General features: G+C 47.1%; 1 protein-coding gene across 1 annotated transcript in view; it reads left to right on the top strand.

Annotated features, from left to right (window-relative positions):
- Positions 1-6,706: 6,706 nt before the first annotated feature.
- The window catches only part of VWA3A (von Willebrand factor A domain containing 3A), a 46,430-nt gene continuing 29,732 nt past the window's right edge, over positions 6,707-23,404 (top strand). The window contains exons 1-11 of the mRNA XM_060078390.1: positions 6,707-6,768; positions 7,083-7,206; positions 11,274-11,404; positions 11,501-11,578; positions 13,620-13,674; positions 15,646-15,744; positions 17,126-17,232; positions 19,539-19,661; positions 19,973-20,081; positions 20,293-20,358; positions 22,595-22,720. Of these exons, the coding sequence (XP_059934373.1) occupies positions 6,707-6,768; positions 7,083-7,206; positions 11,274-11,404; positions 11,501-11,578; positions 13,620-13,674; positions 15,646-15,744; positions 17,126-17,232; positions 19,539-19,661; positions 19,973-20,081; positions 20,293-20,358; positions 22,595-22,720 (1,080 nt within the window). The remainder of the gene's footprint in view (positions 6,769-7,082; positions 7,207-11,273; positions 11,405-11,500; positions 11,579-13,619; positions 13,675-15,645; positions 15,745-17,125; positions 17,233-19,538; positions 19,662-19,972; positions 20,082-20,292; positions 20,359-22,594; positions 22,721-23,404) is intronic.

Genomic DNA, 23,404 nt, shown 5'->3' with positions numbered 1-23,404 from the left:
CGTGGCGCGAGCAGCTTATGGGACCTTAGTTCCACAACCAGGGGTCGAACCTGGGCCCTTAGCAATGAGAGTGCAGAGTCCTAACCACTGGACCACCAAGGAATTCCCAAAAAGCGGAATTTTAGATGCTGAAAACAAAACCATCAAAGTCACCATTATCTGCTCATTTTAACACATGAAGATAATAGGGACTAAATATAACACATCACTACGGTATTTATCAAAAAGCTAAAAGATCTTTGGAATTCAATTTTTTCAGACAAAAAAATCCATGAGGTGCCTACACTATATATTATGTAACATCCCCATCAGAGAATGAAGCAGTATTCTGTAATAACAAAACATCTAAATATTCACATTAAAGGGAACAAATAAAGACTGTAACTAGCCTCATGCCAGTTCAAGTCAGGCTTTGCCATGAAATGAGCATGCTGTGAACCTAAGATACAAAACAATATTCACTGCAACATCACTTTTTGTTTTTGTTTTTGTTTTTTTTTGCAGTACGCGGGCCTCTCACTGTTGTGGCCTCTCCCGCTGCGGAGCGCAGGCTCCGGACGTGCAGGCTCAGCGGCCATGGCTCACGGGCCCAGCCGCTCCACGGCATGTGGGATCTTCCCGGACCAGGGCACGAACACGTGTCTCCTGCATCGGCAGGCGGACTCTCAACCACTGCTCCACCAGGGAAGCCCCAACATCACTTTTGAAACATTTATTTCTCACAGTTCTGGAGGCTGGAAGTTCGAGATCAGGGCGCCAGCATGGTCAGGCAAGGGCCCTCTTCTGGGTTGCAGACTTCTCATATCCTCACATGGTGGAAGGGGGCTAGGGAGCTCTGTCAGTTCTCTTGTATAAAGGTGCTAAGCCCTCATGACCTAATCACCTCCTGAAGACCCCAACTCCTAATACCATCACATTAGAGGTTAGGTTTTTAACACATGAATTGCAGGGTGGGGACACAAACATTCAGATCATAGCAAATATATTTTGAGTAATGGTAACAGTGTAGAGCTCCTAAATAGAGACCAGAGGTAAGGTGACCCATCAGGTCCCAAGAACCTAAGGTAAGAGGAAAAGAAATTCCTACTGTGCTCTGATTCCTTACATGGGGCCAATCGTGAGCTATATACAGCCTGAGGAGAACTGAGAAAGATGGTACCAGCACGAGCTTTCTCCTTGGCTGGTCATACAGCCTGAAAATCTTACTCTGCTTTATCCATCTGGCACAAATACGTCCAGAACATGTGTCATGTAAACTCAAATAGAAAAAAGCAGTAACATAGAACTTTGCAATGTTGGGTTTTACTTCTTGTAAAATGTTGAAAACCCATGTATCCAGGAGCAAAGGCCGTTGTGAAGGTGATAAGCCATCTATCTTGAGCCCCTGTGTCTCCAAAAATGGTGTCTCAAAGTTAGCCAGCCCCTCTACCCAGGATTTCTAGTAAGGTGGGCACAAGGACACTTACCTCTTGCTCACAGAGTAGCCTTTGGTTGGTTGCTCTCAGCCTCTTGTGACTCTTCCCTCTTCTGACTTCCTTACCTCTTTCTGATCTCCCTCCTCTCCTGCCTTGTTGGTGCTGACCAAATGCCATGATTTACACCCCATGACTCTTCTGCCCAGAGCGACTGGTGGTAGTTAAGCTGTCTCTATTTTGAAGGGTTTTGTTGTTTCTGATCTGGCCTATAGGAGGCACTGGAGTCAACATCTGAAGGGGTTCTCTACCATACAGTGACTACCACAAGTAGCACATATTCTAAATTATAAATTAAAGATTCAGAAAGTGAAGGTAGTGATTTGAGAAATGACCTGGATAAGAAAAACTAAGTGCAGTTAGCCACTGCAAGCTAGTTGACATTGAGCACATCACTTCATCTCCTGATTTCCATAGAAGGAGTTGGAAAGGTCCCCACCTGTGGGCTAAGGGCTGGTTACATCATAATTACCTGGGGCCATTGTTAAATATTCATGTTCCTACACTTTGCTACAGTTCTGTATCAATCTCCCAGATGGGAATGTATGTATGTTTTCTTAGCAAACAATCCAGATCATTCTGATGGGCACCTGGGTTTGGGAACCACAGCAGTAGATGATCTCTTCTTATGCCAAGAAGTCACTGGGTCTGCTGCTGTGTTAGCCTGGTTTGGGTGGAGATGGACCTGGCAGGGGTGAGGGACTGCCAGACCTCTCCCAAGGAGTGTGTCTGGGGGGCTCTGCGGAGGAAGAGAACGTTACCACCTTTCATGCATGTCACAGGTTCTCTGCTGTCTTTCTTCAGTTCCTACCACAGGAAGGCAGCAGGCATCAGGGCTCCACTGGTCTAAACCACAGTTTTCTGCTGACCCAAAGGTTCTAAAAATAGAAAAATGGTGCAAATCTTGCTCCCCAGCCTTTGCGGGGGCAGAGAAAAGCAGAGTGCCCAGGGAGAGGTTGTTATGAACAACAAATTGGTAATTTCTTCCCAGGCGTGAGGAAGGTTTTTCCCTGTCCCTGCCTCAAGCTGCAGTGGTGCAGTCTGTTACCTTGGAGACCAGCAAATACTTCCCGACAAGTCAAGCGTCCCTGTTGAGTTGCTTGGAGGAGCTTGGAGGAACTAGAAGTGGGAACCAGCGAAAACAGTCCTGGGATGACCAGGGGCCCTTCTCCCAAAGATGGAGAAATAAATGGAGAAATGCAGGTGAAGTTGAGAGTCACAAGGGTTGACAGGGTGGTAAAAGAGTGGGCGGGGGGAGGCCCAGACTCTAAGCTCTGGACTAAGTGAGAAAGATTTAGGGAGCCTGGGTCTTAAGCACCTGCTCCCTACCTGCCAGACATTGTGCTACATGCTGGGGGTACAACAGCAGACAAGGAAGTAATGGGGCTGCTCCCGAGAATGTCTGTGACCACTTGGTAAGAGACGGCCAGGAGGCGGCAATAGGAGGGAATGATTTCCTCCTTGGGGGTTGGGGGGCAGCAAATGGGGTTCAGGAAAGACTTCCTGGGTTTTCTTGTCAAACACAAAGGGCAAAGGGCAACTCTAGAAGTAGGTCCAACTTGAAAAAAGAAGAGTATGAATTAGCAAGATGTGTGTAGGTAGGGGTTACAAGGGTGTGTAGAAGGATGCAGGATGAGGTAGAGAGGCAAGCAAAGAATAGATCCAAATGGAATGAAAAGCCTTGTGAAGAAGGTTTGACCTGCTTGTCCACGGTACTGAGAAACCATGGCAGGGTTCTAAACGAGTAGTAACATGAACCATTCTGCATAACTGAAAAATCGTTCTGGCAGCAGATTGTAAAATGGATTGGATGGGGAAAGACTAGAGGTTATTAGGCAGTTAAAAATACAAACCCTGGGGGTGGCTTTATCCTGGATATTTAGGAGAATCCTAGATCCAGCTGTTAGCAAATCAGGAAGTTAGCTGAAGATTTCCTTTTATCCACTAATCAGGGCTACCTCTCTCCCTTTGACAAGATGCCACCTCCTAAGGACCGGCTTGCATATTCTCTTCCCCTCCTGTGACCAGTCTCCCAAAGTAATGTGGCCCACCTTTCTCTAAACTCTGGACCTGCCCTGAGTACATTTATTCATCAAATTTTTTTTAGCAACTACTATGTTCTAGGCAATGTTTACATAAAACTGTTCTAACAGTGAACATAAGTCCCTGCCCTCATGGACCTTACTTCTAGTGGATGGATGGATGAGAGAGGATGGGCCAGAGACAGATAATAAGTAAATATATAGAACATCAGATGATGAAACGTGCTACGGAGAAAACAAAATAGGGGCAGGGAGGTACTGTCTGAGATGGGGTAATCAAAGAAGACCTCTCTGATAAGGTTTCATTTGAGCAAAGGCCTGAGGGTAAGGGTTGTCCACCTCTGCCTACCTGCTCTCTCTGGCACCTAGCGTGCACTCTATAGATGTGTGCGGAATGAACGAGTGCTTGTGTCATATGCTGAAGTTCTGGAAGATGCAGCAGATTTTGAAATGGTATTCTGCATTCCTATAGCCCTTTGTATTTCACAAAGCTCTTGTACATTCTCAATTTCATTTGATCCTTCTGACGATGGAGTTGAAGTAGGCAGGGCAGTTACTATTATCCCCATGCCATTCTGCAGATGAAGAAACCAATGGTCCAGTGCTCCTAGCACACCACATTGTTCTGCTAGTTTTATGCAACCCAAACACCCCTCCATTGGCCAACACAAGTCATCCCAGAATCCAGTCATGCAAGCCTCTGAATTCATTAGGTTGTTAATCACTGACTGAAAAGAGGGAACTGAGACTGCGGGGTGTCCAGTGTTGATGAGGTATTTCTATTCCAGCAGTCTCTGCCACAAGAGTCTCCCAGCAAAGCATACTGAAGTAAAGCCGCTTTTTCTTTTTTTGAGATATTGCCACATTATCTTGGTGCTTCTCAAAAGAAACTTCCTCTGAATAAAAGATTAACGACCCCGGGCTTCCCTGGTGGCGCAGTGGTTGAGAGTCTGCCGGCCGATGCAGGGGACACGGGTTCGTGCCCCGGTCCAGGAGGATCCCACGTGCCGCAGAGTGGCTGGGCCCGTGAGCCATGGCCGCTGAGCCTGCGTGGCTGGAGCCTGTGCTCCGCAACGAGAGAGGCCACAACAGTGAGAGAGGAAAAAAAAAAAAAAAAAAAAAGATTAAAGACCCCAAAGAGAAAAGCAAGTTGCTGAACCATCATTAGGCTATTTAATTTAATGGTTTCATAAGAACACACACTCCAATGTTGAAGCTGCAACTCCATCTGGAGTTTCTCACTTGCGGTGTTTTAGACAATATTTTTTTTGTTGCAAGTAACAAGAAATATAAATGAGGTCACTTGGGCTTCCCTGGTGGCGCAGTGGTTAAGAATCCACCTGCCAATGCAGGGGACACAGATATGAGCCCTGGTCATGGAAGATCCCACATGCTGTGGAGCAACTAAGCCCGTGTGCCACAACTACTGAGCCTGCGCTCTAGAGCCCACGAGCCACAACTACTGAGCCCATGTGCCACAACTGCTGAAGCCCGTGTGCCTAGAGCCCGTGCTCTGCAACAACAGAAGCCGCTGCAATGAGAAACCCACACGCCACAATGAAGAGTAGCCCCCGCTCACTGCAACTAGAGAAAGCCCGTGCAGCAACGAAGACCCAACGCAACCATAAATAAATAAATACATTTATAATAAATAAATAAATGAGGTCGCTTAAGCAAAAAGGAAGGGAATTAGAAGGAACAAGTATCTCACGGAACCCAAGAGCAGAAGGTGAAGTCAATTCTTCAAGAACTGAGGTTTACCTCCCCTCCTCAGAATATTTACTGTCTGCCAGTCCCTGCTCTCACATAACTTACAGTCTAACGGGAGAAAGATGCCAATTCTTAACAATCACACTAATAAATGTATTATTCTAAATTAAGATAATTACTTTTAAAGAAAGGAGCACAGTTCTATGACAGTTTACATGACACAAAGGAACCTGGAATAGAGTGGGATGGTAGGGAGGACTTCCTAGAAGAAGTAACATTTGAGCTGAAATGTCAAGGATGAGTGGTTGGGGGGAGGGGAGGAGAATGTTCCAGAGCAAAGCCAGCACATGAAAAGGCCCTGCGATTAAAGGAACTGTACATCATTCTAGGAACTGAGGGGGAATGGGGTTGTCGAACACTGAAGCAGCGAGCAGTGGTGGAGTGGGAAAGCTGGAGAGGTAGGTGGGCAGCAGCCAGAGCTTGTGAGCCTCAAATGCTATCTTAAGGATCTTAGTCTTTATCCTAGAAATAAAGGGAAGGCTTTGAACAGCTTTAAGCAGGAGGGAGAAGAGGGGGTGTTACCTTGGATTTGTTGGGGGTTTTGGCTGCATGGTGCAGCTTGTGGGATGTTAGTTCCCCAACCAGGGATTGAACATGACCCTCAGCAGTGAGAGTGTGGAGTCCTAACCACTGGACCACCAGGGAATTCCCTGGATTTGGGCGGGGGGTGGGGTGTTTATTTATTTATTTATTTATTTATTTTTGGCTGCGTTGGGTCTTTGCTTGCTGCCAACTAGAGGAATCCTGCGCACAGCAACAAAGACCCAATGCAGCCAAAAATAAATAATTAATTAATAAAAATAAAATAAATAAAATAAAATACTTTATATTAAAAAAAATAAGGTCTAAGCTCAAAAGACACCTTCACTGATCACCTGACTTATGCAAAGCAGATTCCTTTCCTGATTACTATCATATCACCCTGTTTACTTCCTTCACAGTACTTTCCACAATTTGTTATTACTATATTTACATCACTCTCCCCCTCTGGGAGGACAAGGATGATGCCTAGCTCAGTGATTGTCAACTGGGGACAGTTGTGCTCCCCAGGAGACATTAAGCAATGTTTAGAGACGTTTTTGGTTGTTAAAACTTGCAGGGGGGCAGGGTTGCTACTGGCATCTGATAGGTAGAGGCCAGGCATGCTGCTAAGCATCCTTCAATGCACAGAAGAGCCTCACGACAAAGCATTAGCTCGTCCAAAATGTCGAAAGTGCTGAAGTTGAGAAACCTTTGTTATCTTGTTCACTGTTGTATCCTCAGCATCTAACACAAAGCCTGATACCTAGTATGTGTTCAATAAGTATTTATTGAATGAATGAATTAAAGAACAGTTGAGCTGTTGTCTATATGCTGCACTTACCTTTTTCTTTTCTGGTATTCTTTTCCTCCTTAGGAAAATAAGCATTGAGTGTTTTTATAATGGCCACACAAACTAGTCATATCTTCCATGGTCAAGATAATAAGTTTCTGGAAAATCATTGGTAAGCATCTTCTCTGACTTTCCAAATGAAAACAACAACAACAATATTTTTTTCACGGGGAGGGGGAAATACCTGCCTTTAAGTGAGACTGGGTAAATGGTCGATGCATCATCTTATACCTGAGGGCTTCAGTTACCTAACTACGAAAACAATAGAATAAAATGTCTTATGAACCTGGAGTCCACATTTTATCGGGATCTACACAGGAAATTTTCCCAGTTACTACACAGAAGTAAAATGTTTCTGGAGGCCCTGACAACGTGGAGTCAATGTCTGGTGCTGGGGCATTAATCAAATTACTTTGTGTTTTTTAGCATGAGGAGAAACAATGACAGAGATCCAAAGAAGCAATTGAACCAGAAGAATATCAATGAACATGGCCAAAAGCTAGACAATGGACTACTGGTTATACATATTAACCAGACACAGGACTTACTGGTAAAAACCATAGTGCTTTAACCGAGTGCCAGTGCTTACAAATCATAGTCTGGGAATGCAGCAGAATGTGTTAAACTCTGGGTATTTCTTTCTTCACGTAAGATCTCAGGACTGAAAAGGATTAGTTACACACTCATCTCTGATCCCCTGCCTTTAGAAATGACTGAAGTATCTCTATGCTGTTTATAGAAACTGTATAGCCTTCTTGGCAGTATCATTAAATATTCAGGGGGATGTGAAGACACTGTCCTTGTTATCAAAGCTTGAAGACTAAGGAATTTAATTCTAAGATTCTCCTTCCTGAGATTTGTTTTTCTTGTAGGATTCCCTAAAATCTAGATCCAAAAATCAGTTTCAGGAAGTGCCATTGGAGTGAGAACATTATGGCAGGAGAATTAACCTCTAGAATAACCAGAACTGTAGTCTTAGGCTGACTCTCAATGTATTGACGAGCTCTCTTCCCGTCGTGGTGAGTGGATTGTCTAGAACTCGCAATTCACTCTACTACAGAAACTATTGTCATCAGGGGTTGTCCGTGTAAGTCTGGCCCATAACCGTCTACCTATTCTACACTAGAGTTTAACAATGGTCCTTTGAAATGATAATCAGTCAAAAACAATACAGTTTTAATGCTAGCAATTAAAAATCAGGAAAATAGTTGTGTTTTACTTTTCTCCAGTATTGGCACTTAGGGGAAAGCAAGTTTAATTAAAAGGAAATGAGCAAATGTCAATAGAGTCTGGAAATTCTAAAGGATTCTTTCAATGACTTTAGATGTTGATACTATGAGTATTTCACGTAATTTCTTATCAAATACACAACTTTCCAGGTGTACAAGGACCACTCTTATTTATCAGCCACAACTGGGGCCTCCTTTACTTCACAAATAAATAGCAGTGGGAAAGAGGGAAAGGATTGCCCCAGCACAAAGATCTTATTCTTCTGTATGTAAAGCACATCCTTCAGTATATAATCAGTATGTCCTACAGTCAAAATCCATCATGTGTTTAATGGTGGCTCTTCAAATATTAATAATATAAAATCCATGTCCTAAAAAGTGATGGGACTTCCCTGGTGGCGCAGTGGTTGAGAGTCCTCCTGCCGATGCAGGGGAAACGGGTTCGTGCCCTGGTCCGGGAGGATCCCACATGTCGTGGAGCGGCTGGGCCCGTGAGCCATGGCCGCTGGGCCTGCGCGTCCAGAGCCTGTGCTCCGCAACGGGAGAGGCCACAGCAATGAGAGGCCCGCGTACCGCAAAAAAAAAAAAAAAAAAAAAAAAAAAGTGATGGATCATTTCAAATGCAAGTAAAATGGAAGAGAGGTGAATTAGAAGTCTACCAGGTTCAGTGTTACCAAAGGGAGGTGGTTGTCCTGAAAGATGAGAAGAGTGACACCTAGTGTTTATGTGCTGCAGAGCAGCATTTTCCTAAGCCAGCAGCTGGGGCTAAGATTATAGGAGGTGCTGTTCTGGGGCAGGACATTAATTAGCAAAGAATCACATACTGAGAAAGTTGTCTTTTCAGTCAGTTCTCTCTCGATCCTTCACAAAGATAGTCACAGTTTGGTGGTAATTTAAAGGCAATATAGTATCGTGATTATGAGCATGGCTCAAGCTATACTGCTTGGGTTTGAATCCTAGCTCCACCACTAACTAGCTGTGTGACTGGACAAATTGCTTAATTCTCAATACTTCAGCACCCTTGTCAGTAAAATGAAGTTAATAACGATGGACCCTATTTTGTAGATGTAAATAAGTTAATATACGGAAAGTGCTTGTCACATAATAAGCACTATTAAGAGTTTGCTCTAATTATTCGTGTTTTCACACTTCTTAAACACTTGCTAATTTCCTTTTGAAACAGAGGGTGAGAAGGTCTCAGGCACAGAACTTACGGCATCCAATACTATCTAGCTGGAATATGATAGCAGCAGTTTATTTTCATTGCCTTTGTTTGTTTGTTACCTTCTGTTTATGACCCAACCTGAGGGGAAACAAGAATCACTGTTAAGAACCGTTTATGCAGCAGCACTTGAGGCCACACTCTAGATCTTAGCGTCACACGCCCATCTTACAGGTGGAGAAAGAGACACGGGGCTTGCCCAGCATCACAAAGCTAGTAAGTGGGGGGCCCAGGACTGCACTCCCTTCTCCCCTCCCTCTCTTCCTCTGCCCTTTCCTCCTTCTGAATCCTCTGTCTGATCTAATCCTGTCTAATGCAGCTCGGTCAGCCAAAGCAGATAATTTCAGCCCCTTGTCTATCACCTCACCGTCTACAGGGAGAGCCTGACAAAGACAAGCCCAAGCAGTACCCACCCAGTGTTCAAGCAGGCACACAGGAGACAGGCAAAGCCATCTTTGGGTGTAGTCAGGGGCCGCGGTGGGCTAAGCAGTGCGCAGGCCCTTTCCACAGTCACTGGACGCTGCAGGGTGGTTTCTCTCACTGTGGGGCTGAGCCGGCCTCTCCCCTTGTGAGGCCGTGTCCCACACCCTGAGTCACAGCCAACCCTGGCAACCTGTAAGGCCCGCTGATTCACACAGACAATGGCGGCCATGCTGGAAGCTCTTGCAGCATCCCTGTCTGCTCCAGGCCTTGCACACCTTTCGAGCCTCTTCTCACGTCACGCTTACCCTGCATTCGCTGCCCTCCAACCACCGTGGCCACCTTTCTGTTCTTCCAGCACTCTGCCCCTGCCCCCAAGCCCACCTCTGCCTGGACTGTGCGCGCCCAGAGACACACAGGGCTGGCTCCTCCTGCACCTTCAGATCACAGCTCAGAGGGGCCTCCCCGACCCCCCATCTCAGCTAAAGTGACCTCCCCATCTCCACCCGAGTCATTTTCTATCACATTGCCCTGCCCCGCTTTCTTAATACAGTTGCTCCTTGCTGAAATTATGGACATTGATTTTGCTTTTCTTTACTGACCATCTATCCACACTAGAATGTGAGCTCCGAGAAGGCGAGAACATTTCTATCTTGTTCACACAGTAGCCCTAGGACCAGGGACAGTGCCTAGTTCAAAGCAGGGCTCAGAACAAGGCCAAGTGGGCTCAGAGTCTTAGGTCAGCTCTCTCCACCTTCTGGCTCTCAGAATGTATCACCAATGTTGAATCCTTGCTGTGAACGACTTCAGCTCCATCACCAAGGCCACCACCCACGTCCTGAGCTTAGTACTATGTAAGTGACACTGGTGTCACTCAGCACAAGCAAGGGGGCTTGTTCATTTCATGGCCAGACTCCTGTGATGGCTCGGAAATTCTTCCTCTAAAACTTTTACCCACTGCTCCTGTTTCTGGCCTCTGGAAGGGACAGGGAAACCCATTCCCTCTTCCATCAGTCAACAAACGTTTGTGGAGGATCCCTCAGACTGAGAGGGAGGCAGAACTCATATACCTGAAAGGACGCAGGGAATGAAAATACAGAAATAAACAAAGACGCCACCATCACTTGCGCTTGACAGAGACTCAAAGGTTGGCAGGGAAGAAGGAAAGCTTTATGGTGAAAAAAAGGGAAAGCTTCAGGTGTACCCTGAAGGAAGCCAGGGGCGGACTAACTAGAAGCCGGCGTCTCCTGTGACTGATTTGGGGGCATGTTTGGTTTTCTCTGGTTGGTCCTGAGCTGAAAAGGGGATGAAAAGTAGGCAAGCTGGCAGTCACTGCCAGAGCCCTGACTTCCCGGTCCGATTGCTGCAGAGGTTGTGGTCTGGCTCCATGGTCTGGTTGCTACACATGTGGTTCGGAGTTCTGCTGTCATACAGGGTCTAGCCACTGTGTGTTTGGTATTTAGTCTCTCACAAGGCAGGATGTGGCGAGTGGCGCTTGACTCCTCTAGACACATACTGGGGATGAGGTGAGGGATGGGAACGGGTATTTCCAGGCAACTGGCCCAGAGCACAGGCCTCCGCATTTGTCTGTTGCCTCAGCAAGGCGAGTTCTTAAACAGACTGCTCTCGGGTGGGACCGGTCAGGCTGGCACCCCTTAGGGGTCCACATGGAGGGAACCTAAAACATCCTCAGCTTCACCCTCTCTTTCCACTGGTTTCTGTCTGACTCTGGCTTCTGTCTTGCAGAGGCTGCAGGGCTATGAGACCCAGCTGCCTTCAGCCAGGGAGGATTCAGAAGATGATTGGCTTTTAACACACAATTTAAAGTCTAGGAAACTCACCTTGGCTGACCTGATAAGCCAGGGCACAGCCATGCTGTAAGTCTGCAGCCATTCCCCTCTCCCCCCAAGCCTGCAAGACACGTCCATCCCCCTGAGCCCAAGAGACCCTTTCATAAGACTTTTCTTCTTCAGGAAGGAGGGTAGCAGTGTCAAGAGGAAAATGCACATCTCCACCCAGACCGTCCACCAATTCGAATCCAAGCTTTCTGAGTAAGTATGTTTTTCAGTGTCTTCCCAACAGCCCAAGAGCTCACAAAGTACCTGGTTTCGGCAGCCTGAAAATGACTTTGTTCAAACGACAGTCTCTGTGGGACCTGGGCAGGCTTCTTCCCGCTTCTAGCCCCAGCTTCCTGTTTTTGCAAATAAAGAGGTTGGACCATATCAGTTTTTCTCGGCCTTTTAAAATCCATGGTCCCTTTGGATGAACACATCAAACCTCACAGCCTCATCTGATGTGTAATAGTTAAGAGTGACCACTTTCGATGACAGATTGATTGGGTTCATACTTTTTTTTTTTTTTTTCGGTACGCGGGCCTCTCACTGTTGTGGCCTCTCCCGTTGCGGAGCACAGACACCGGACGCGCAGGCTCAGCGGCCATGGCTCACGGGCCCAGCCGCTCCACGGCATGTGGGATCTTCCCGGACCGGGGCACAAACCCGTGTCCCCTGCATCGGCAGGCGGACTCTCAACCACTGCGCCACCAGGGAAGCCCCTGGGTTCATACTTTTACAGATGTATGTCAAAAATATTCAGGCTCCCCACTTCCAAACCAGATTTTTTTTTAAAGCTTCTCTTTGGTTTATTTATTTATTTATTTGGCCACACCAAGAGGCTTGTGGGATCCAGGTTCCCCAACCAGGGATCGAACCCTGGCCCTTGGCAGTGAAAGTGAGGGGTCCTGACTACTGGACCGCCAGGGAATTCCCCCAAACCAGATTTTTGACGTCACCATCCATCCCCGGTGTAGCAATCTATGGGCCATGATTACTGCTTGCCTGAGGTTTCTTAAAATGTTAGGATAATAATTAATAGCCAACATTTCTTAATGTGTCAGGAATTCTGCTAAGGGCTGCACACATTATCTTATTTAATCCTCACAACAACTCAAAATATAGTGTTACTCTCAAGACTGTTAACCAGAAGTCAATTACTAAATAACCAATTTGCCAAATTTATCAAAACATTTTAACTGTAACTTTTATAACATTTTATTGGGTTGGAAGGTTAAACAGATTTTAAAGATTTCTGCAATATTTTGGTTGATTGGTTTTAATTGTGAATCCAGCAATTTAAGGAATGTTTCAGGTCTCTTCAGTTAATTGGTCATTTGGCAAATTGATTTTCAGAGAATTGGTTTTCAGTAAACTAACTTTTGGCAAATTGACTTGGATAAAGTCTTATTATCTTCATGTTGGAGCTGATGAAGCTGTGGAGTCTACCACACTTGTCCAAGGTCACACAGCTAGTAAACAGCAGAACTGGATCTCAAAGACAAGCTCGTCTCATTACCTGCCCATGCCCTTACCTGCACCCACACTCATGCATGCCTTATGACTCTGCCCACTGCCCCATGCCCATGAGTTTATATCCAAAGGCCTTCCCTGCCCTTCTCTGGGCCCCCAAATCCCACCTGCCTCAGAGAGGGCAATTCAGTTAAACTCACATGGCTGAGTCCTTAACTTGAGTGCCTGTTACAGGCTGGTCTCCAAACAGCCCCTGGAATACTTTGCAATAAGGGAAACTCAAGAAATTCCCCTGGCCACTTACTATTCAAAAACTAAGTTTTTGTTCATCAATCCACTGAGAAATTGCTGCTGAGTTGCCTCACCTGTGCATTTATGATCATGTCCAGGTGACTAGGAAGTCTCACCTGAGAAGACACAGATTTGAGAAGAGCAAGAATGTTCTTCCACCTTCCTCATGAGAACGCCCCCCCCATCCTCCATAGACTGGCCCTCACTCGAAGCCCACCTAGTTCCACCAAACCACAGCCTTTTATACTGAACATTGCATCAGCAAAAGGACCCCACACACACTTGATCCCTTTCACAATCCCCTCCATCCTTTATCCCAGAAAACAAAGACCTTCTGTTTTCTCTTTGCTAGATTTTGCCTTATATTCTCCCAATGCCTTAGACACATTAAAAGAAAGAAAGTCCCATCCACACTTTCCTTCCATGTATGTAAGTGGCTGTTTTGCTCAGTGATGAAGCTGACCTTGGGTGACAAGTTTTCCTGGTGTTTTGACAGAGCTATTGAACTCTATCAACAGAGAATTCAGTGGCTCACAGAAAACAGCAAGAAGGTAATAGATTTCATTCTTTGCCCCCTTTCACTCATTCCACCTGTACTTGTTAGAACCCTTTCAGATGCAAGTGCTAGACCTCCAATTTACATTAGCCAAAGCTAAAAAGGGAATTTCTAGACCTACAGAAATGAAAAACTCAAACGCAGCTGTATCCGGGGGTTCAAATGATGTCATTCTTTGTCTCTGAGCTCTGCTTTCCCCTGGGTTGGTTTTACTCTCGGGAAGGCTCTCCCCAGTCTTGGGAAGATGGTCACCAGCAGCTCTAAGCTTACATGTCACCAACTAAAGTGACATGTCAAAAAGGATCTCACCTTGCTTTCCCAGTATGCCCTCCCAAGTCCTGGGATTGACACTCTCTGGACCAGTTTAGACCAATCACCATAACCAAGAGGATGAGATACACTAACTGATTGGGCCTGGAACTAGTGCTCACACCTGGGGAAAGACAGGGGGTGAGGGAAGTTGGGGGAGACTGGGTGAGCCCCCCCAAGCCTCATGGACTGAGAAAAGGGAGACAGATGGCTGCACATGGAAAGCCAGAGTGCTGTTACCAGAAGAGGAAACGGATCCTGGGTGAGAACAACAGAAATCCCCTGGACCGTTTCATCTCAGACTCCTAATGAGATTTATGATTAAGGCTGATCATCTGGACATAACTTTTGAAAGTTTGATTAAATGTTTTCCTCAGACCCAAAGAGTAGAAGAGTGATCATGGGCAAATTAACCTTTATTTTGCTTTCTTATTTGTTTTAGCCTATATTCTTCCACTGATGCTTTTCTGGCCCACCATTTGCTTTCACCTTAGGCAATCCTCAACTCTTTTCTTAAACCCTGGGACAGGCAAGATGCTGAAATCCATGCTCCCCACCCCCAAGCCCCACCTCTACTACCCAGGCCGATTCCAGGGTGTAGTCTACATCTCAGATCCAGAACCATCTTCAGTTGCTTAGACAGGTCAGCAAATGCACATCTCCAGCTGTGGCATGCCCCCCTCTGGTTGCATGTGGTAACACAGGCAGAGAGAACTGAGAGGGGTGAAATCCTCACCTACTCCACAAACACCCATTCAGGGAATGTCGCTTTCACCTGCCTACCCACATCACACCTGTCCTGGCACTTTTGACAAAGGGGGAGGGGATTGCTGGTTGGGTCCTTCCTCCCCTTACCCCTTTCTGATGGAGTTACTGCGGAGCCAGAAAACAAGCCCCGATTGGATTCCAGGGAAGCAATCACCTGTAAACCAGCTCATGACTCTTCTGCGTGCTGGGGCACCTGGGGTGATGCATAGTCCATCACTGGGCCCAGTTCCCGACTCTGCTGTCAGCAAGGCCTCACTTCTCTGGGTGTCCGTTTCCATATCTGCAGAGGATAAAAGCAGGGGTTATTAACCGGTGGCACGCAGGCAGATCTGGCCCTACAACCACGTTTTTCTTTGCCTCCATAGTTTTATTTTTTGAATCAGTTGTCAAGATTTAAAAATCTTGATATTTCACTTTTAGGTCTGCTTTCAGTCTTCTCTTGAAAAACTGGGACTATCTGGCATCACTGGGCTCCAATTCCCTCTTATTTACTTTTCCAGTTATTTCTATGGGATGAGTTTCTAGAATTTCAATGGCTAGGTTTAAGGGAATGCATGTTTGTTTGTTTTAAATTTATTTATTTTATTTTTGGCTGCGTTGAGTCTTTGTTGCTGCGCGCGGGCTTTCTCTAGTTGCGGCGAGCGGGGGCTACTCTTCGTTGCGGTGCACAGACTTCTCACTGCGGTGACTTCTCTTGTTGCGGAGCACGGGCTCTAGGTGCACGGGCTTTAGTAGTTGCAGCATTCTTCTATAAAATGGGTCTTCCTTCTACAGCTTCTTGTTGAGGTCGGGGAGCGCTTGAACGTCTGCTACACAGAGCTGCCCAGTAAAAGGTTTGTAGAAGCACAGAGCTGTGCTGGTTGTTTCTGCACGCCCTCTTTGGTTTTAGGCATTTGGCCTCATCAAGGGGACCAGAGTCGGTGTCCTCATTGATGTGTCAGCTGTCAGCAGTGGCCCTCAGAAGGAGAAGTTCCAAAGTGACCTCATGGTAAGTCTCTCTGGCACAGAGAAGGACCTGGAACTGGCACCGCCACCCCACCCTCCCCTTGTGAGCTTGCTAATGGACTTTGTTTATAGCAAGTGCAAAATGGAGTGTTTTGCAAAGAACAGTTCACACTTAATTAGTACCTACCGTTAAAAAAAATATATGTTGAGTTCTGCAAAACCCAACCTCAGAGTCTTTCTCAGCTGCAGTGTGAGCTTCTAGTATTCACACCACAGCAGTCCCTGCTAACCTGACTTTGTCTCAAGAGCCCGGAAGGAGGGCACGCAGGCAGTAATCAGTTGGGCTGACTTCAGCACAGCACGGGCTTCCGGCCTTTTCCAGACAAGGAACTATCCTGCTTGCTTTGGCTGTAACTCAGAAGCTAAGAACTCTAGGGTCACATCCCAGGCACCTCCACCACTTCTCGGCTGTGTGACTGTGTTACCTCATCTGTAAAACAGGGATGATGACAGTCGCCACCTCACAGGGTCACCAGAGGACAAAAGGAGTTCATGCAAATTAAGTGCTCGGTACAGAGTCTGGCATCGGAAAAATCCTCTGTAGTCTCTGTGAAGTGTTATGGAGGGTCTGTTTTCCTAGAGGAACCTCTAGAGCTTTGAATGAGACCTTAGCAGCAACAGCTGGTCCCAGGACCCTTTAGAGGGATCAACATGGGCCAGTTTCCAGACTTGTCCCTTGTTCCTGGTCTCAGCAGGTGTCAGGGAACAGGTGTCAGTGCAGGGCCCTCTTCCTGACAGGTCCCAGGGCCCGGTTTCCAAAGATCCCCCAGCTGGGCTGGTTCAGTCTTAGCCAGGGCAAGGCTCGTGTTGGCAGTAACAGGTGAAGTTTGTAGCTGGCCGGGAAGAAGAGGAATGAGTTATCTTATTGTTGGATACTCACCAGGTTGAGCCTGAGAGCATCCAATGGGTTGGCCCTGCACCCGTCGCTCTATCCCCAACTCACACGCCTGGGACAGAAACCGCTGTTCTCCTCCCTGGGTGCCACAGTGAAGTGCTGAGGGTGCAACCACAGCACACGCTGAGGTGGGTGCTCATCCCACTGCACCTGTGACCTAAGTGCACAGCAGCTGCAGCATAAGAGCACGTGGTCTGAGGTCAGCAGGAGTGAGGGACCAGCTCCCGGAGTGGCCCGCCAAGCCGCGGGCTGACCACCCAGGCCCCATACCTGCCACGCACAGCCAGGAGCAGGCTGGGATGGGCAGCAAGCAAATGTCAACGTGGGGCTACTAAGCTGGGCCTTAAGCGACCCTGTTTCAGCACGACTCACACCCCAGCCCAGAGGGCCCAGCCACAGAGTGAGAGGTGGAGCCAGGCTCCACGTGGCCTGTGGCTCTGGAAGCCAGTGATGTCCTTTTGCCCACTAGAGCCTCATTGATGAGCAGCTGAGCCACAAGGAGAAGCTGTACGTCCTGTCCTTTGGTTCCACCACTGGCACCTTGTGGCCCAGCCCGGTGGAAGTCAGCACCTCCAGGTGAGTGACTGCCCAGCCTTAGCCTGGATGTCTACCAGGTCATCTTCCTCCCTAAGTGTTAGTGTCTTTATTGCATGATTAAAGTGCAAGACCCCCAACAGATGAGACAGTTCACAAAAGCAGAAACACAGGGAGCCAATAACTTTTGGAAAAGTCACCCCACGAGCACCACAAAATGAAAAGACTAGACACCATTTTTACCCAGAAAACTAGCAAGGTCGTTTTATGATTATGAAAATAATACATGCTCATTTTCAAAAATTGGAACAGAATAAAAGGATAAATAATAGCAGATAAGTCTTCCTCTTACCTAGTTCCCCCTCACCTCCCAATAGCAGTTTCTTCTATCTACTTCCACAGTCTTTGCACATACATGCATCCGTGTGTTTATCCTCTCTTATTTAAACATAATCAGGAGCACATTACACTGTTTTGCATCTTGGCTTTGCATCTAATCTTGACTATCATTTTCTCTCAGTACACAGAGAGCAACCTCATTCTTTTTTTTTTGTGGTACGCGGGCCTCTCACTGTTGTGGCCTCTCCTGTTGCAGAGCACAGGCTCCGACACGCAGGCTCAGCAGCCATGGCTCACAGGCCCAGCCGCTCTGTGGCATGTGGGATCTTCCCGGACTGGGGCACGAACCCATGTCCCCTGCATCGGCAGGCGGACTCTCAACCACTGCACCACCAGGGAAGCCCCAACCTCATTCTTTTTAATAGCTGCATAGTATTCCACTGTGTAGATATACTGTAATTTATTTAGCTAGTCCTTTGGGAGTTTCTGGTTTGGAGGGTTTTTTGCAGGTGGAGAGAGGGGGAAGGTAAGAATTTCTGCTTACTTATGCCAGTAAATAGATATCTCTTTTCCATGAAGGGAATAGCCTTGATCATCCACCATGTGTTAGGTGCCATGCTTGGCATTTCACATGTACTCTCTTACTTAATATTTATAGCCAACACATGGGATAGGATTGCTATCCCCGTTTTGCAGATGAGGACACTGGGACTCAGGTTAGGGAAATTTTCCAAAATGGCAGAGTCAGGATTGGATTCCAAAGCCCAGAGCGGATCCCAGGGAAAACCACATGCTTGGGTTTCTGGGACGGAGGTCCCCTTGCCCAACACTAGCTGTAAAGAGGAGTCCTTCCGGGTAGAGAAGTGCTGGTTCAGGCAGCGCAGACTTTGAATCCTGGCTCTGACAGTTACTGGGGGATCTTGACAAGTCCTTTAACTCTCTTATTAGCAGAATGAGGCAAGGATAACTGTTTCTCACAGAGTTCTGTTGTGAAGATGAGTGAAAAATGAGTACTTGGCATGGGGCAGGTACTCAGTGGGTAAGAATGTTTTTTACTGTGATTTCCACTCTTGTTCAACCCCTGAGCTCTGGAATGTCAGGCCTGGAAGTCACCTTGAGACCGTCTAGCCAAGAGTTCCTCAACTGCAATTATTCCTGGTCTTCCCTTGTGATTTTTGTCATATCCCTGCCACTTGAACTATTATTTACTCTGTGCTACTTGTACTATTATCGATTTTTTAAAATACCAATGCTATATTTACTTTGAAGGCAACTATCAATACCATAACTGAGAAGCCCGTATCACTTGCCATAATTAGAAAGTCACTATAAAAATAAATAGAATGAAAGCAGACAAAACAATGTTATTAAATTCCAGCTTGAAACCTATTGGCTAGAGAGGGCACCAGGCCTGGGATTTGTTCTCTTTGTTTAAAAGGGAGATTCAAACAGTTATAATAATGAAAGTCAGACTTACTGGCAACGAGCTGAGGGGACTTTTTTGCAGGGGGAGGTCAGACTGAAAGAGAAATGGAAAGAGAAGGGCTGTCTCACTAGTGCCACATGAGACATTTAACCAAGAAAGCTCTGTGTTATGTCATTTTCCCTGTTGCGAGTGGTGTGCATCCCAACCCATGTGGAATGTAGCCACACAGCCTCGGTGACTTCTCTTCAAGCCCTCTTAGGGTTAAGGGATTAACTCTGTGCTTCAGGCTGAGGTCTGCCTCCCAGGAGAGTTGGAGGGGAAAGGAGCTTAGCCCCAGACCCCCATGTAGCAGAGTCTCTAGAAGCTCAGGCCCTAGAGTCACACCTGGTTTGAAATCTCAGCGTTGCCAGCTGCTTACAGTATCACCTTGGGCAAGTCCTAACTCTGAGACTCAGTTTCCTCATCTATAAAATGGGAATAAAGGTATCCACCTCAAAGAATGATTGTTAGATTTATACCAGCTCATACCTGTCCTGGGCCTGGCCCCTAGTAAGAGTTATTAGGTTGTTATCCTCTCCCCCAGCCTCCAGGAACTCAAGCTCTGGGTAAAGAGACTTCAGCCTGACAGAGGCAGCAATCTGCTGCAAGCCCTGAAGAAAATCTTCGCTGAGGGGCTGAATTCTCTGGTGACCATAATGGGAAGCTGGTAGGTCTCCTTTCCTAAGCTGATAACATGAAGGGATTGGAGAACCAAACCATTGTTAGAGAAAAGACCATCAAGACTCTTCACGTACGCTTGAGAGAAGGATTGTGTTTCCAGGCCATTTGTCCACAGATGCTGGGGCAGGGCAACCAGGGTGGCCAGGCCTGTGGCCCACTCAGCCCTGCATCTTACACAGGTGACCCGGGACACAGGTGGTTGATTAGATTTGGTAGATGTTCCTTGGGAATTACCATTTTGCTGGGGAATGTCCTCAGGCTGAGGTGTCCCCTTCTCTTCTTCCATATTCTCCACAGCCCAGATCAGCCTTCTGAAATCCTGTCCGAGTACATCCAACAGTCCACCATGGGAAGAGACCTCATCACCCACATCGTCACATACAAATGCACTGATCAGGTGTCCCCTGTAAGTATCGAGATTCTCCAAGACTTCCCTTGGATTGGCTATAGTGAGCTAGGCCAGCCTTTGAGGCCCCCAAGCTAAGGACCAGAACACAACTCTCCTTGTACCTAGTTCTCCTGTTGGTAAGCTCAGTTGGGAGGCTCAGACGAGGAGAAGGTTTGTTAAGGTACCGGCATTGCCCTAGCGACAGCTCACCCTGTCACCATCCCCGCAGGCTGTTCTGAAGAACCTTGCAGAAGCTCTTGGGGGCTACTACCACTGCTACAGCCCAGAGACAGAGGTAAGCCCTTGGGCCAACACACTGCCCCCTCCTCCCATCCCTGCCTGCCTCCAAGGTTGTGCCTGGGGAATCTGGGCCAGACAGACCATGCTATGTCTGTGCTTGCTTTCCCCCCTCCCCAACTCAGTGGATTTACAAAGGTAAAATCAGGTAAAAATGAATATGTGGGAAGAAGAGAAACAACATGAAGTCACAAGAGATCCTTTTGTCGGTGTGTATGATGAGTTGATTACACGCCGGTAGAATCCTGAATCCTATCCAGTTGCCATCAGCATGGGCCCCAGGCCACCTCTGCTCCCACCAGCGCTTTGAGTCTGAAGCAGTTGCTTCAGTTCTCTCTCCTAGATGGACCCCACCTACTGCAGGAGATGCACAGCAATCAATTCTGAATGAGCAAGTAATTCTGTACCAATCCATCCAGTAGTATCCTTGTTGCAGTTAACAATATCACATACTCCGTGTCCACAATGGAGGTGACAGTTAACAAATGTGTGTGTAGATCCACTTGGCAGATTGAGAATCCAGCCATCTGCTCAGTTAATAGGCTGTGCCTTGCCTGCTAACCTAATCGCCGTGAGCACATGAATATTTGCATCTCACTAGTATGTTCAAGTGTCGAAAAGTCGGACATTTCCCACGAGGGAGCCAAGGTCAGGCAACATTTTCTTTGGGCAGAACCCCTTCTTGTTACCTCATTGCCCAGACTCTAGAGGAGTCACAGACTCCAGGGGCTAGGAAAGTACAGTGAGTGAATGAAACTGGCTGGTTTAAGAAATATTTTCTGTTAAAACCTGTGAACCTCTTGGCTTATCTGTTGTTTTTCCACTCTTAGTAGAGGTATGGGTAAAACAAATGTCATTGTCTTTGTTATTATGGACAAAACAACAGTGCAAAGGTGACAAAAAATGACAATTGATTCTGATGGGGACACAACAGTACGCGGTAAGGAGTGCGGTGAACGAAACAGCACTTGCCGCAGCTAAAGAGGCACCTCCGCGCGGCCCCAGCCGGCTGTTCTGTAGGAGTGTGACCACCAGTGTTGCCAGGTCTTCCGATTTTTTTTTTTTTTGCGGTACGCGGGCCTCTCTGTTGTGGCCTCTCCCGTTGCGGAGCACAGGCTCCGGACGCGCAGGCTCAGCGGCCATGGCTCACGGGCCCAGCCGCTCCGCGGCATGTGGGATCTTCCCGGACCGGGGCATGAACCCGTGTCCCCTGCATCGGCAGGCGGACTCTCAACCACTGCGCCACCAGGGAAGCCCAGATCTTCTGATTTTTCAACAAGAGCCAGAAACCTGGATTTTTGTATGTGTGTGATTTCTTTACATTTTTTAAAAATTGCAGTGAAATTCTCATAACATAAAGTGAACAATCAGGGGAAGTTAGTACATTCACAATGCTGTGCAATCACCACTTTTATTTAGCTCCAAAACATTTCCATCGCCTCGAAAGGAAACTCTGTACCTATTAAAGCAGTGACTCCCTGTTCCCCCTCCCCTGCAGCCCCAGGTAACCACCAATCTGCTTTCTGTCTCTAGGGATTTACCTATTCTGGATATTTCATATAAGTGGAATCATACACCTTTCATGTCCATCTTCTTTCACTTAGCATCATGTTTTCAAGGTTCATCTATGTTGTAGCCCGTATCAGAACTTTGTTCCTTTTGCCTTGAATAATATTCCATTTTCTGGATATACTACACTTTGTTTATCCATTCATCAGTCAATGGACACTTGAGCTGTTGTGAACTGGTATGATTATTGGTGTGCAAGTATCTGAGTCCCTGTTTTCAATTACTGTAGGTATAAAGCTAGGAGTAGCAATGCTGGGTCAGGTAGTAATTCTGTTTAATTTCTTGAGGAGCCACCAGACAGTTCTCCACAGCAGCTGCACGATTTTACAATACCACCCTCATCCCACAGTTCCAATTCCTCCTGCTTCCCCTCCCCCCCTCCTCCTATCATTATTATTATTATTGTCATCCTAGAGGGTGTAAAGTGTTTCTTCCCATTTTTAAGGCTAGACAGCCCTTCAGTTGTTTAAAAACACTGCAAGCCAATACTGTACAAATGGAACACTGACTTTCGCAGGCTCTGTCCTGCACATGGACCCCAGTTTATAACGTCCGCTTTAAAGAGCCTGCCGCTCCGCCTTAGGGATTCACGTGGCTGCCTGTCCTTTCCCACTGCCGGTGGCCAGGTGACTTCTGGATGACAGATTGCCCTCACCACCCCCCAGATCTACAGCAGCCGGGACGTGGATGAGCTGCTGGCAGAAATGCAGAAGGCCCAGAGCCTCCGGGGCCATGTGCAAGCCCTGCACCAGAGCGCCCCCTGCGAGGAGCGGACCGGCTCGATGCACGAGGTAGGTGGTGAGAGCCCCAAGCTCAGACCTTCCGCGGAGGCACGCAGCTGGCCTCGCCGTGCTATCCTGTCTCACCTGTCGCGCAAGGGCGCGGCTGCCAGGCCTCCCGCGTCCCGAAAATGGAACAAAGCGAGGCCCCGCCCCTTGCTGTCCCAACAGCTGTGAGCTGCCCAGGCCTCCGCTGGAAGGATCTGGTGGATTTTCTAACTGAAAGATTTATTTCAGAGAAAGGCCAGCAGGCTCCTGCCACCCCTTCCCTCTACCACTGCCCCTCCCTTCGCCCCAGTTTGGAGAATGATGAAAACTTCAACCACACAGGGTAGGCTGTCTTGAAGACGGTCTTCCCACCAGTATCTCATTCAGGGCAAAGGCCCTGCTTGAGGACGCTTAATTTAACATCAGCAGAGTAACTCAGAAAGCTTATAGACACAATCACCGTTAAAGCTGCGTACCGAAGAGAACTGGGAATGCGTTTATAGCTTCACAGAATGAATGTATGGATTTGGGGTACCAGACGTTTTGACCTGGCTGGATGTAGTGAAAGAAACACAGCACTTAGACTGGGATTTTAAATTTTAGTTTCAGCTCTTCTACTGATTATCTAAAACAATAACAATAATTATTAGTATTATAATAGTTTTCATTTGCTGAGTGCTCACTATAAGATGGGCACAATGCTTAATT

This window comes from Mesoplodon densirostris, chromosome 16 (assembly GCF_025265405.1).
Source record: "Mesoplodon densirostris isolate mMesDen1 chromosome 16, mMesDen1 primary haplotype, whole genome shotgun sequence".
Classification (NCBI taxonomy): Eukaryota; Metazoa; Chordata; class Mammalia; order Artiodactyla; family Ziphiidae; genus Mesoplodon; species Mesoplodon densirostris.
Note: the sequence above shows the minus strand (reverse complement) of the source record. Positions and strands in the feature narration are given on the sequence as shown.